Here is a 14,956-nt window from a genome sequence, read left to right as displayed (position 1 = left end):
TCCCCTGCTACGATTCCCGTGGTGGGTCGGACGGGAAAATTTGCCACCTAATCTGAGGAAGGATGTCCTTGCTATCGAGGGTTTACAGCGAAGGTTTACCAGGCTGATTCCAGGGATTGCAGGTCTGTCATATGAGGAGAGACTAAGTCGGTTAGGATTATATTCACTGGAGTTTAGAAGAGTGAGAGGGGATCTCATAGAAACTTATAAAATTCTAACAGGGTTAGACAGAGTAGATTCAGAAAGAATGTTCCCAATGGTGGGGGAGTCCAGAACTGGGGGTCATAGTTTAAGGATAAGAGGTAAACTTTTTAGAACTGAGGTGAGAAGTTTCTTCACCAAGAATGTGTGGAATTCACTACCACAGGATGCAGTTGAAGACAAAACGTTGTCTGATTTCAAGAAGAAATTAGATATAGTTCTTGGGGCTAAAGGGATCAAGGGATATGGGTGAAGGAGGGGATCAGGATATTGAATTCGATGATCAGCCATGATCAAAATGAATGGAGGGACAGGTTTGAAGGGCAGGCTCCTGCTTCTAGTTTTTATGAAACTGGAACACCCAGAAGAAACCCACGCAGTCATCCGAGACCAGAATTGAACTCGTGTCCCTGGCGTTGTGAGGCAGCAGTGCTAACCACTGTGCCACTGTCTACTTAGCTTGACTGCCTTACCCTCATTCATGATTAAGTTCAGAGCATGTGGAGCAAACTGGGTAACAAGGTGACAAAATAACTAAGGGGTTAGGAGTCGCCCCTCAGGCTGGCAGGATTTGGAGAGTGGTGTTCCAGAGGGAGCGGTGCCAGGAGTGCGATTATTCACTATTTTAATTCATGATTTGGGGCCTGGGTGACGCCGTGGATGTTTTCTGGCAAGCGGTGGATGGTCAACCTGGGCCAATTGAATTTAATGAAGGCCCCATTTTCATGTTGATTGGGGCATCCAGTCGGCAATGCGGGCATCCAGTCATGCCAAGATGGTGACTTTGGAGCGGCATGGGCAAGTGGACAGGATGGACCACCTCAACGTCTATCAGCAACGGGACCAGAGCTGCAGCCATTGACCATCACCTGGAGGGATTGCCCCTCTTGGATCATGGGAAATCCCTCGCCTTTAATTGGCTGATACATCGAAAATAATGGTGGGCAGGCCTAACCACACTGTGTGAGATTGAGATCCAGAACTACCCTGACCATTGATTAAAAATCGAATGCTTGAGCACAGAGGTTAGAAATACAACATCAAAATTTGCAGATGGCTCTAAATTAGTGAGGACTATGGCGAATGCGGACCAGCATTCAAATAGATCATTAATTTTGTTCTGTATAAATGGGGCATCTGCATTTTGGTTGAAGAAAATATAGAGATTTGGGGAAAAGAGTCTAAATTGGCTCGAGGCAATAAAGAATCCAGGAGTGCAGATGCAGATGTCATTAAAAGTGGCAACGCTGGTTAAAAAAAATTGCAAGCCAGCACTTTATTTCGAGAGGAGTGCCAATTGGCTGGCGAGTGCACACTGCTTACCAATGAAAACCTCTGATTACCAATCAGATTCCATTCACCAACCAATCAGCAGTCTGCCCTATGGAGTATTAATTGTTGTTTTCTTTACTGTTGATATTCTTGTAAATTGTCCCAATGAGTGCAGACCTGGTGGCACAGTGGTTAGCACTGCTGCCTCACAGCAACAGGGGACCCGGGTTCGATTCCCGGCTTGGGTCACTGTCTGTGCAGAGTCTGCACGTTCTCCCCGTGTCTGCGTGGGTTTCCTCCGGGTGTTCTGGTTTCCTCCCACAGTCCAAAAGACGTGCTGGTTAGGTGCATTGGACATGCTAAATTCGCCCTCAGTCTACCCGAACAGGCGCCGGAGTGTGGCGACTAGGGGATTTTCACAGTGACTTCATTGCAGTGTTAATGTAAGCCTACTTGTGACACCAACAGATAAACTTTAAACAAAAAGCCTCAACAGCATGCCTATCTTTTTTGAAGAATGCATCACATTGATACATGCAATCTGCATTTGCTGCTGCATTGAAAAATGAGGTGGAGTTGCCGGTGTTGGACTGGGGTGGGCACAGCAAGCAGTCTCACAACACCAGGTTAAAGTCCAACAGGTTTATTTGGTAGCAAGCGCTTTCGGAGCGCTGCCCCTTCATCAGGTGAGAAAATACGAGGGAGTAAGCAAGCTGCACTTTTGTATCCCAGGGCTTAAATATAATGAGACCACACTCAATTGGTTAGGGGAGCATTTCTGTGCAGGCATCCTGCATGTATATTTGCAGTTGTCAGACCTGGCATGATGATCTCAGGGAATCCCATTTTCCTCGCCACCACTGTGTTTCTGTCCACCAGGTGAGGATGGTCCTTCCGAATCTGTTTCAGATCACCCGACAGTAACTTCATGGAGACCCAGAGACCTGTGAGAGGGGCACAATGAGAGGGGCACGGTTATGAAAGGTGAAAGATCCATACGTCCGTCATGCCGTAGACCACCTGTTTGACACAAATTGTTAGTAGAAAACGGCAACCCTTTCTTCCCCACCTCCCTCCTCTCTCAGCAGGCTGTAGATGCTGGGGGTGGGGGCGGGGGGATAGTTAACGCTTTCATGGCTTAGATTGTTAGGTAGGGTGATGATAGAGCTACCCCGGGTAAATGGATTTTAACCATGATCAAATTGAATGGAGGCGCAAGTTTAAGGCATGTTCCTATTGTTCTTACCAACCCCTGAGTTAACAGTAAGAAGTCTCACAACACCAGGTTAAAGTCCAACAGGTTTATTTGGAATCACGAGCTTTCAGAGCGCTGCTCCTCCACTCACCTGACGAAGGAGCAGCTCTCAAAGCTTGTGCTACCAAATAAACCTGTTGGATTTTAACCTGGTGTTGTGCAACTTCTTACTGTGCCCACCCCAGTCCAACGCCAGCGTCTCCACCTCCTGAGTTAACAGCAGTGGTTGAAGCCAAGATGCTGGAATCTGAAACAAAACCAGGAAATGCTGGAAAACCTCAGCAGGTTTGAGAGCATCTGTGGAGAGAGAACAGGAGCCAACTTTTGGAGTCAGGATGATACTTCATTGGTGTTAACAAAATTTAATCAAAATAGGATCCCATTTTGCTGGTACCCTTTCCCAGTCCCAACATTTATGTTTTAAAAGGAGTCAATTTAACCAGGCTTTCGTGAGCTAAAGATAGAGTGAGTTTATTAACTACTAATTAGGAGGGCGGCACGGTGGCACAGTGGTTAGCGCTGCTGCCTCCCAGTGCCAGGGACCCGGGTTCGATTCCTGGCTTGGGTCACTGTCTGTGCGGAGTCTGCACATTCTCCCCGTGTCTGTGTGGGTTTCCACTGGGTGCTCCGGTTTCCTCCCACAGTCTGAAAGAAGTTCTGGTTAGGTGCATTGACCATGTTAAAGTCTCCCTCAGTGTACCCGAATAGGCGCCGGAGGTGGCGACTAAGGAATTTTCACAGTAACTTTATTGCGGTGTTTATGTAAGCCTACTTGTGACACTAACAAATAAAAAAAAATTTAAAAACTGTCAAACTACTATAAGACAAGAGAAAATGGTAAAATACACACATCCAATCTGTACGAATGTAAGTAAAAATCGAAGACAAAGTAAGTAAAGAAAACATGGAACAGTCCTTGACTCGTGAAGAGTAGATGAAGTGTTCCAACCATTATGATTCGAGATTCCAGTACAGTTGACTTCAGTACATGGAACATAGAACAATACAGCACAAGAACAGGACCTTTGGCCCAAGGTGTTGTGCCGAACATGACGCCAAATTAAACTAATCCCTTCTGCCTGCCCTTGCTTCATATCCCCCTATTCCTTGTATATTCACGTGCTTATCTAAAAACCCCTTAAATGCCCATATCGTATCTGCCTCCATCACCACACCTGGCAACGCGTTCCAGACACCTACCACTCTGTGTAAAAAAAAAACCGACCCTCACATCTCCTTTTTGAGCTTTCCCCCTCTCACCTTAAGTGCATGCCCCCGAGTATTAGACATTTCAACTCTGGGAAAAAGATTCTGACTGTCAACCCTATCTATTCCTCTCATAATTTTAAAGACTTCTATCAGGTCTCCCCTCAGCCTCCGCCGCTCCAGAGAAAACAACCCTAGTTTGTCCAGCCTCTCCTTATAGCTCACACCCTCTAATCCAGACAGCATCCTGGTAAACCTCTTCTGCACCCTCTCCAAAGCCTCCACACCCTTCCTGTAATGTGGCGACCAGATTGTACACAATACTCTAAGTGCGGCCTAATCATAGATTTTATAAAGCTGCAACATGTGGCGAATAGTCATTTTCAAGGTTTAGTTGAGTTGTCTTCAGTAGACGAAGAATTGGTTTTGTGATTCCCATGGGATAGTTTGGCAGAGAAGCTTCCCGGTTCTCTTCGCAGCTGGAATCCTTTGGGGCTGACTTCCACAGTCAGCGAGGGAAATTAAAGATATCTTGCAGGGGCGCTGTGTGTGCTTGCTGGCTTTTTCTTCTGTTCAACTTCTAGCACTGGGCCTCACAGAACGCACACAGACAGGCACTGGGGCAGCTTTACAGCTGGCTTTTCAGCCATTCTTTGTATATTCAATCTGGGAAAGTGAATCCACAATTCCACCTAAGCACTACTCACAGAAACTCTCAAGATGAGATGGCCATTATGTCCCTTTATCTTCAATAGGAGATGGTTTCAGAAGTACCTTGTCTGGAAACACATGGGAGGGTTCTATCGTCTCTTGGAGAATCATCCAGCAGCAATCATGGGGTTACGGGGACAGGATCTGGGTGGGATTGCTGTCAGTGCAGGCTCGATGGGCCAACTGGCCTCCTTCTGCACTGTAGATTCAATGATTCTATTGTTCAATTCAGCCAGTGGCTGACTGTACATCCTCAGCCATCTTTGGATTGTGTCCATTAACAAAAATTAAAACTCAGGTCTCAGTTAAGATTCAATATTTTTTGCGTAGTTCCTTGGGTTTCTTTCTGCATCATGATGACACATGGGTTCCAGTCCCATTATGATGGCTGGTGAAAGGTTTTTGGGGTCGGCAGGAATGTGGGATTGAGGCTACAATCAGGTCAGCCATGATCTTATTGAATGGCGGATCAGGCTCAAGGGACCAAGTGGCTTACACCTGCTCCTAATCCATATGTTTATGGGGAGGTGATGGCCCAGTGGCATTATCGCTAGATTATTAACCCAGAAACTCAACTAATGTTCTGGGAACCCGGGTTCGAATCTCACCACAACAGATGGTTCAATTTGAATTCAATAAAATTATCCAGAATTAAGAATTCACTGATGACCATGAAGCCACTGTCGATTGTCGGAAAAACCCATCTGATTCACTAATGTCCTTTAGGGAAGGAAAGCTGCCATCTTACCTGGTCTGGTCTACATATGACTCCAGAGCCACAGCAATGTGTTTGATGCTCAACTGCCCTCGGAAATGGCCTAGCAAGCCACTCAGTTGTATCGATCGCTACAAAGTCTCAACAAAGAAATGAAATTGGACGGACCACCTGGCATCGACCTAGGCGCCGGAAAAGACAATGGCCTTTGCAGTCGCTGGGTCAAAATCCTGCAATTCCCTCCCTAACGGCATTGTGGGTCAACCCACAGAACATGGACTGCCGCGATTCAAGAAGGCGGCTCACCACCACCTTCTCAAGGGCAACTAGGGATGGGCAATAAATGCTGACCAGCCAGCGATGCCCATGTCCCACGAATGAATAAAAATAAGATGAAATAATATAAATCTGAATCCGGACTGCCATAAAAATCTGATTCACAAATGTCAGTGTCTGGCTTACAATTGAATCCGGACCCACAACAATGTAATTGGCTCTGAAATGGCCGAGCAAGCCACTCAGCTCAAGGGTTCACATCCCATCAAACAATAAAGGAAATATGTACTCATACTGTTTCAGCACCATCTAAGTAACTAGATAATCTGCTTTAGGTGTTGTTTGAGAACAAAATTGGATCTTCTACTCGACAGGCTGGGCTTCCAGCTGGACAGGAGGCTATCCAGGGGAGGCTGGAGGTCCACGTAGGTCTAACTGAGGCAGGAGGGCATCAGATCCTAGGCCGGGAGGGGAATAGGGGAATATGCATGATTCCAGAGGTTGTGTGTGTGTGTGTGTATGTGTGGGGGGGTGGGGGGGAGGGAACGACGGGGAGGGGGGGGGGGGGGGCTGCGGGAGGGTTGGGGGAGTGGGGGGAATCTGCTTCTACCACCTCCTCTGGCAGCGCATTCCAGGCACTTACCACCCTCTGTGTAAAAAAAACCTGCTTCTCACATCCCCTTTAAACTTTCCACCTTTTACCTTAAACCTATGTCCCCTAGTAATTGACATTTCTACCCTGGGAAAAAGACTCTGACTATCCATGCCTCTCATAATTTTCTATCTTAAGCCTTCGTCTGACTCAAGCCTGTCTGTTTTCTGTGGGCCTTTCTTATGATTCTGGCCATCAATACTGCTGGCAAATCTTCCCTCAGCAGGTTAAATGCCAGGCACAGGTATGTGATTATAGAATCCCTACAGTGCAGAAGGAGGCCGTTCGGCCTTTCGAGCCTGCACCGACTACAAACCCACCCAGCCCATCCCCATAATCCCTATTTACCCTTGCTAATGCCCCTGACACTAAGGGGCAATTTAGCATGGCCAATCCGCCTAACCCGCACATCTTTGGACCGTGGGAGGAAACCGGAGCACCCGGAGGAAACCCATGCAGACACAGGAGAACATGCATACTCCACGCAGTCAAGGACCCAGGGCTGGAATTGAACCCGGGTCCCCAGTACTGTGAGGCTGAACAAGCTGAATGTCCTTTCTATATTCTCAATGCAAAAAAGAATGATGGTCCCTTGCCTCATTAGTGCAGATAAATAACCTGTGTGGAATGAGATTGGGGAATGACATCAATCTATGGCACAATGTGTTCTCTCAATTGACGCTAATGGGCTGCAAAGTAATTGAAATGGCTTCAGGCAAATTTGGGCTCAGGGTAAGGCAGAGAGAACATTACAATTTGATGAGTGTCATAGAGGCATAGAGGTTTCCAGCATGGAAACAGGCCCTTCGGCCCAACTTGTCCATGCCACTCTTTTTTTAAAAAAAACCCTAAGCTAATCCCAATTGCCCGTATTTGGCCCATATCCCTCTATACCCATCGTACCCATGTAACTATCTAAATGCTTTTTAAAAGTCAAAATTGTACCTGCTTCTACTACTACCTCTGGCAGCTTGTTCCAGACACTCACCACCCTCTGTTTGAAAAAATTGCCCCTTTGGACACTTTTGTATCTCTCCCCTCTCACCTTAAACCTATGCCCTCTAGCTTGAGACTCCCCTACCTTTGGGAAAAGATGCTGACTGTCTATCTGCCCCTCATTATTTTATAGACCTCTATAAGATCACCTCTCAGCCTCCTACGCTCCAGAGAAAAAAGTCCCAGTCTATCCAACCTCTCCTTATAACTCAATCCATCAAATCCTGGTACCATTCCAGAGGCAGAAAGTTTGGTGCTTGACCCGTTGAAGGCCTCTCCCATTTCATCCAGTGAATAAGGATTCTTAGGTGCGGTCTTACCAGCCGTTCATGCCACGCTCGCACTTCAGCGAGATTGGAGAATATGGCAGCCAGCCAAAGATCCATTCACTGCGGTGGGATGGGAAAATTCAACCAGCGTGAATGGTGGTAAGATTCCAATTCTGGCCTGAGTGTATCAAATTCACCCTATCCTCCAGCAAGGCTGGGGTTCTAATGTTTTTTTAAAATTTAAGCAAAGCACAGAGGGCAAGGAAATTGAAAGTGGCGCCCCTCATTTGGGTGCTACGGATGTTGTTTGGGGAACAAAATGGCTTCCACTGCTCCTGGCAGACATTAGGCTGGGCGCCATCTTGGTGAAAGTGTGATGGCAGCAGGGAAGAAGTCTGATGGCAGCAGGGAAGTAGCTGTTCTTGAGTTGGTTGGGACGTGACCTCAAACTTTTGTATCTTTTTCCCGACGGAAGAAGCTGGAAGAGAGAATGTCCGGGGTGTGTGGGGTCCTTGATTATGCTGGCTGCTTTTCTGAGGGACCGGGAAATGTAGATAAGAACATAAGAACTAGGAGCAGGAATAGGCCATCTGGCCCCGCGAGCCTGCTCCGCCATTCAATAAGATCATGGCTGATCTTTTTGTGGACTCAGCTCCACTTACCCACCCGCTCACCATAACCCTTAATTTCTTTACTCTTCAAAAATCTATCTATCCTTGTCTTAAAAACATCCAATGAGGTAGCCTCAACTGCTTCACTGGGCAGCGAATTCCACAGATTCACAACCCTTTGTGTGAAGAAGTTCCTCCTCAACTCAGTCCTAAATCTGCTTCCCCTTATTTTGAGGCTATGCCTCCTAGTTCTAGTTTCACCTGCCAGTGGAAACAACTTCCCTGCTTCTATCTAATCTATTCCCCTCATAATCTTATATGTTTCTATAAGATCTCCCCTCATTCTTCTGAATTGCAATGAGTATAGCCCCAGTCTACTCAGTCTCTCCTCATAAGGCAACCCTCTCAACTCCGGAATCAACCTAGTGAATCTCCTCTGCATCCCCTCCAGTGCCAGTATATCCTTTCTCAAGTAAGGAGACCAAAACTGTACACAGTACTCCAGGTGTGGCCTCCCAGCACCTTATACAGCTGCAACATAACCTCACTGGTTTTAAACTCCATCCCTCTAGCAATGAAGGACAAAATTCCATTTGCCTCCTTAATTACCTGCTGCACCTGCAAACCAACTCCTTGAGATTCCTGCACAAGGACACCCAGGTCCCTCTGCACTGTAGCATGCTGCAATTTTTTACCATTTCAATAATAGTCCATTTAAATAATAGATGGAGTCAATAGATGTGGGCATCGCTGTATAGGTCAATATTTATTGCCCATCCCTAATTGCCTTTTCGAAGGTGGTGTTGAGCTGTCTTCTTGAACTGCTGCAGTCCCGGAAGTGTAGGTTCAACACAACGCTGTTAGGGAGGGAGTTCCAGGATTATGACCCAGCGACAGTGAAGGATATATTTCCAAACCAGGATGGTGAATAACTTGGAGGGGAAACTCCAGTTGGCGGACTTCCCAGGTATCTGCTGCCTTTGTCTTTCTGGGTCCGTGATGGGCAACCTAGGCTAGTGAGTGGGCTGCTTGAGTGGCCCTCCTTCTGCTGAGTGGGCCACAAGCTTGAAACCAGGCTCATTCCTGACTCCATGAATAATATTAAATACATTTAATACACACTGAATATTTCATAACAAATTAGAGAAAATGCTTCATCATTTTATTATTAATAGAACTATCAACTTCAAATGGTAAACACAAAAATACTTATACTTTGGATGCAGAGGGAGTACACAGCTCTTACAGGCAATGTTGCGTTCAATCAGCATTCACCTCACTGCACTTATGTGTGCATCATTTCAGTCATAGCAAAGAACAAAGAACAGTACAGCACAGGAAACAGGCCCTTCGGCCCTCCAAGCCTGTGCCGCTCCTTGGTCCAACTAGACCAATCGTTTGTATCCCTCCATTCCCAGGCTGCTCATGTGACTATCCAGGTAAGTCTTAAATGATGTCAGCGTGCCTGCCTCCACCACCCTACTTGGCAGCGCATTCCAGGCATAGCAGTAGGAAAAAAACTTTGTGGATGGATATCAGTGGAGTTTGGCAACCCTACGCATGGCCAACGGTTAACAAAATGTCTCATGGGCTGCACTGAGAACCCAGATATGCCACGTGTGGCCCCCAGGCCACAGATTGCCCACCGGTGTTCTAGATGGTAGTGGTCGTGGGTTTGGGAGATCTGCCTAAGAAGGAACCTTGGTGAGTTCCTGGAGTGCATCTTGTGGATGGTACACACAGCTGTCACTGGAGGGATTGAATAGAACCTAGAAGCAGGAGTAGGCCATTTGGCCCTTCGAGCCTGCTCCACTATTCATTTTGATCATGGCTGATCATCGAATTCAATTTGCACTTTCTCCCCATGCCTGTGTGGGTTTCCTCAGGGTGCTCCGGTTTCTTCCCACAGTCCAAAGATGTGCGAGTTAGGTTGATTGGCCGTGCTAAATTTACACTAGTGTCGGGGGATTAGCAGGGTAAATGTGTTGTGTTACGGGAATAGGGCCTGGGTGGGATTGTGGTCGGTACAGGCTCAATGGGCTGAATGGACTCCTTCTGCACTGTAGGGATTCTATGGTTCTATGAATATCTTGATCCCCATCCCCCCATATGTTGGTACAGTAAGTAGTGTCACAACACCAGGTTAAAGTCCAACAGGTTTATTTGGTAGCACAAGATTTCGGAGTGCCGCTCCTTCATCAGGTGAGTGATGAAGGAGCAACGCTCCAGAAGCTCGTGCTACCAAATAAACCTGTTGGACTTTAACCTGGTGTTGTGAGACTAGTTACTGTGCCCACCCCAGTCCAACGCTGGTAATTCTACCTATGTCAGTGGAAGAGGTAGCAATCAAACAAGGCTGCTTTGATCTCCTTGTCAGAATCCAACACCACTCCCTTGATAATTAAATAACACAAAACGGTGCTTCCAAAACTCAGCACTTGTAAAGATAAGTCAAAAACGTCTCTGCTAGAGATGGATCCTTTATACTGCTGATCCTATCTTCAACAAGGAGCTATCAGAAGAAGGCTTGAACTAGAACGGTGGCATACAAAATAGCATGTCCCATGCCAAGTCGATGTTAGTCACAACCTTCTTATACACAGAGGGTACGTCTGTGCCAGTGCTCTATCAGTCATGGCACACTGTTTGGGCAGCGATGCAAGGGAGCAGAAGCATTGCCAGTTTGGACTTCCAGTGGCATTGGCACCAGCTCCGCTACAGAGCCCAATTCGGCTGCCTAGCTTGTGAATTGTTTTTTATTCATTCGCGGGACATGGGCATCGCTGGCTGGCCAGCATTTATTGCCCATCTCTGGTCACCCAAGGGCAGTTGAGAGTTAACCGCATTGCTGTGGCTCTGGAGTCACATGTAGGCAAGGTCAGAACGGCAGATTTTGTCCCCTAAAGGACATTAGTGAAACAGACGGGTTTTTCCGACAATCGACAATGGTTTCATGATTATCAGCAGTTCCTCCAGGTGTTCCAGTTTCCTCCCACACAGTCCAAAGATGTGTGGGTTAGGTGCATCGGTCTTGCTAAATTGCCCCTTAGTGTCCCGGGATGCATCGGCTCGAGGGATTAGCGGGATAAATATGTGGGATTACAGGGATAGGGCCTGGGTGGTATTGTTGTTGGTGCAGACCCGATGGGCTGAATGGCCTCCTTCTGCACTGTAGGGTTTCCATGATTTCTTAATTGCAGATTTCTTTTTAAATTGAATTCAAATTCCACCATCTGCCGTGGCGGGATTTGAACCCGGAACATTAGCCGAGTCTCTGGATTAATAGTTTAACGATAACACCACTCGGCCATCGCCTCCCTGGGATTTGCAAAAAGACAGTTGCTTTGCTATGTTAGAGTGCGGAGCGACTTGAAGAGGAATATTTTACCTTGTCCTTTGTGGTTTATATCCTTGGCAGCTACTACTTTATGGATTAAAGTGTGGAGGAAATCATTTTCAGCTGCGACTCTGCGGGGAGAGAAGAAATAAAGTTTCAGAAATAATTAACTATGGGAGATACTTACGGAACATTATTGCTTGTTGGCAGTCGCTTGAGCAGTATAATGCCAGAACGGACCAAACTCATTACCCTGTAAAGAAATCCAAGCCAATCCGCATCTGAGGGAGGATTATCAAAGCTCCTAAAACCCGAGAGGGCAACAGGTCACTCAGCTGTGAAATTGTTCTTCATGCTTGTACAGGTCAACGCTTTGTGGTTGTGTAAGAGGGAGCGGGCTGAATTTTAACTACCAGCTCAGAAATGTTCCGGAGGAATAGGTGGGTGTTGCTCTGCGGGGAACCAAAACCTACAGGAGCAGGCCCATTCGAGTCTGCTCCACTTACGATAAGAACATGGCTGATCTGTATCTTAACCACCCACCCCCCCCAACCACCCCTCTCATTTTGACGACCTTGGAGCAGATTCCCATCAGGATTCCCCGGGTGGTCAACTGGCACAACAGGTCACCCCTCTTGGCTCAGTGGGTAACAGCCTTCCCCTGAATTAGAAGGTTCGGAGTTCAAGCCCCACTCTGGAGGCTTGACAACATACTCCGGATTATGGGTTATCTTGTCACTTGGGCAGCACGGTGGCACAGTGGTGAGCGCTGCTGCCTCGCAGCGTCAGGGACCTGGGTTCAATTCCAGCCTCGGGTGACTCTCTGTGTGGTGTCTGCACATTCTCCCAGTGTCTGCGTGGGTTTCCTCCAGGTGCTCCGCTTTCGTTCCACAGTCAAAAGATGTGCAGGTTAGGTCAATTGGCTATGCTATATTGCCCCTCCAAGTAAGTTACCCCAATATTTGTAGGTTAGGAGGATTAGTGAGGTAAATGCATGGGGTTACAGGGATGGGGAGAGGTGGGCCTGGGTAAGATGCTCTGTCAGAGAGTCGGTGTAGGCTCGATGGGCCGAATGGCCTCCTTCTGCACTGTAGGGACTCTATGAACTGAAAGTGCAGTATTGATGGAGTGCTGCACTGTCAGTGATGCATCTCAAACCTATTCAAAACATTGGAGTAGATTTCCAGGCAGATCATGGCTGGTTTTTGAACTAACTCCGTATACCTACCTATGCCCCATATCCCTTAATACATTTCGTTGTCAAAAATCTATCAATCTCAGTTTTAAAATTAACAATCAACATATTGTATCGATTCCCACGGGAGTTCTAACCCTTTGTCACCCTTTGGGTGGAATGGAGCAAGGTGACGGTGGTGTAGGGGGGGGTGGCGGTGGAAGGGGATCCTCAGTCACTGGCTTGTGAGTGGTTGAAACCCATAGCATTGCTTCTTTTCAAGAAGGCCCATCGCTTCTTGTACTGCTCAGGACACTCAGGCATATAGCAGGGCAGCAGCGGGCCTTCCTCGGAGATCAAGGACCCTGGGGGGTCCCTCCCACCCCCGAGGAGGTCAAGGACCCTGGGGGGTCCCTCCCACCCCAGAACTGCCCACCAATCAGAGGCCAGCTACCCCTCTGCACTCAGCAGGCAGGCAATGGCTGTTGCCAGCACTCATCCAACACCTGGGATCTGGAGGACACCCGGGCTCAGCCCAATGGAAGAAACGGTTCCGGCCAGTATTCCCAGTTTTTACTGTTTTTCCCTCTGGGAAGTAAGTGGTGGCACCAAGGAGGTTACGGGCTGAGGGTTGCAGCGGAGGAGGCTAGGGGATCAATAACAAGGACAAGGGGTGTGTTAAGGTATGGAGCAGAAACCCCAAAGTATGTTATGAAGCCTGACACGACCCAACAGTTTTATTTATTTTGGCATTAGTGTGAGGATAAGGCGTTTCACTCCAGATGTGATTCTATTGACTCACTGGGAAACTTTTATCAAAACAGATTTTATTTAACAATAAACAATATGTTCTATGTTCTATAGCTTGATCTTGGTTTCAGATGAAGGTCGGCACAACATCGTGGGCCGAAGGGCCTGTTCTGTGCTGTAATGTTCTATGTTCTATAATAAATGAATGAGCTTAACTTTAGCCATTTGAAGTACTTGAACATAAACTGCTAATTTATCTCTATTAATTTCAATTCAAACAATATTCCTCTTATATACTTAAACTCCATTTGAAAATCATTTAGCAACACATGTGCCTGCACTTGGGCTGCCAGTCTTTGAGCCTCCAGATCACTCCTGAAGAGAGAGAGACAGACAGACAGAGAGACCTATTTCTCACAAGTCCCAAACAGCAGCCTCCAGAGAGAGAAAGGCCTCTTTCTTCTTTCAGAGCCCGCCAGTAACTGCCTGCTTTTCCCTGTAAACGTAGCTCCTCGTCTTAAGCACGTGACTCTATCAATCAACTTAATCAAAACCCTACCCTGAAACCCTAGGGGGAAAAACCAAATACACAAAAATGCATTAACTCAAATTAAAACAAACACATCCCGAGCCAAGATCAAGGTCCCTAGCCTGCATTCTCAGCACATGAGCTGCCTGGTGCAGACAAATCGGCACTGTGTAAACAGAGCTGAATTTTACACATACCCCTCACAAGAAACGAGATATGAATACATTTCTTAGCGGCATAGTATCATCACAGGTGGATTTCTGTGTGTCCCCTTCCCACTGTCAGGTCCCTCAATCAGATGCGAAACGCTTTTGAACAAGGGACCCCAGTCAATGCTGCAAGCAAACACACCAGGGTTTACTAGCCATGTTACTTGCACGGTGACCCCCTGTCCACTGCTGGGTTAATAACAGTGACAGTGTGACAAGACCCTTAATTTGGCATTAATCACCAATTTAAATGCCTCAGCTGGTGGTGGGCAGGAAGGACATCCACAAGGTTTCCACGATGGACCTGCTTACGATAAAGGTGGGCAGGTGGCAGGATCTTGACTTGCCACCCTCCAGTGCCATTAACTGCTCCCCACCAGGAAACCTTTCGTGAGGGCGGGCACAAGATTCTGCCCCAGGTGTGGTTGCATGATTGTGTCATGATGTTTCCTTACTGTCCAAACTGCTCGCTAAGAAATCTCTCGACTATTCAAGAACACATTGAACAATATGGCAAGCAGATTCTGGATGAGGGAAGGAAATTCAATCATTCTGAATACATCCAATTAATATGTGAAGCAATTCTCTCCCCCCCCCCCCCCCCCCCCCCCCCCCATTGCTGCATCTAATTGTGCCTGAAATGATTCCAGGGTCACATCTTCGCCACTTTGCCAAGGTCCATTTTAATCACTTTCTGGATGAAAATGAACTAAATTTGTTGTTCAAACCTATGTCCCACTGCTTAATAAGCATCATTCTGGTTGTATCACAACTTGGTATGGCTCCTGCTCTG

General features: G+C 47.1%; 1 protein-coding gene across 1 annotated transcript in view; it reads right to left on the bottom strand.

Moving 5' to 3' along the window:
• Positions 1-14,956, bottom strand: part of LOC144500809 (dedicator of cytokinesis protein 2-like) — a 1,379,043-nt gene that overhangs the window by 1,061,734 nt on the left and 302,353 nt on the right. The window contains exons 12-13 of the mRNA XM_078224279.1: positions 11,553-11,632; positions 2,292-2,417 (exon numbers count right to left, since the gene is read on the bottom strand). Coding sequence (XP_078080405.1) covers positions 2,292-2,417; positions 11,553-11,632 — 206 coding nt within the window. The remainder of the gene's footprint in view (positions 1-2,291; positions 2,418-11,552; positions 11,633-14,956) is intronic.

The sequence above is a fragment of the Mustelus asterias genome, chromosome 1 (assembly GCF_964213995.1).
Source record: "Mustelus asterias chromosome 1, sMusAst1.hap1.1, whole genome shotgun sequence".
Taxonomy (NCBI): domain Eukaryota; kingdom Metazoa; phylum Chordata; class Chondrichthyes; order Carcharhiniformes; family Triakidae; genus Mustelus; species Mustelus asterias.
The sequence above is the reverse complement of the archived record's forward strand: the minus strand, read 5'-3'. Positions and strand labels throughout refer to the sequence as shown.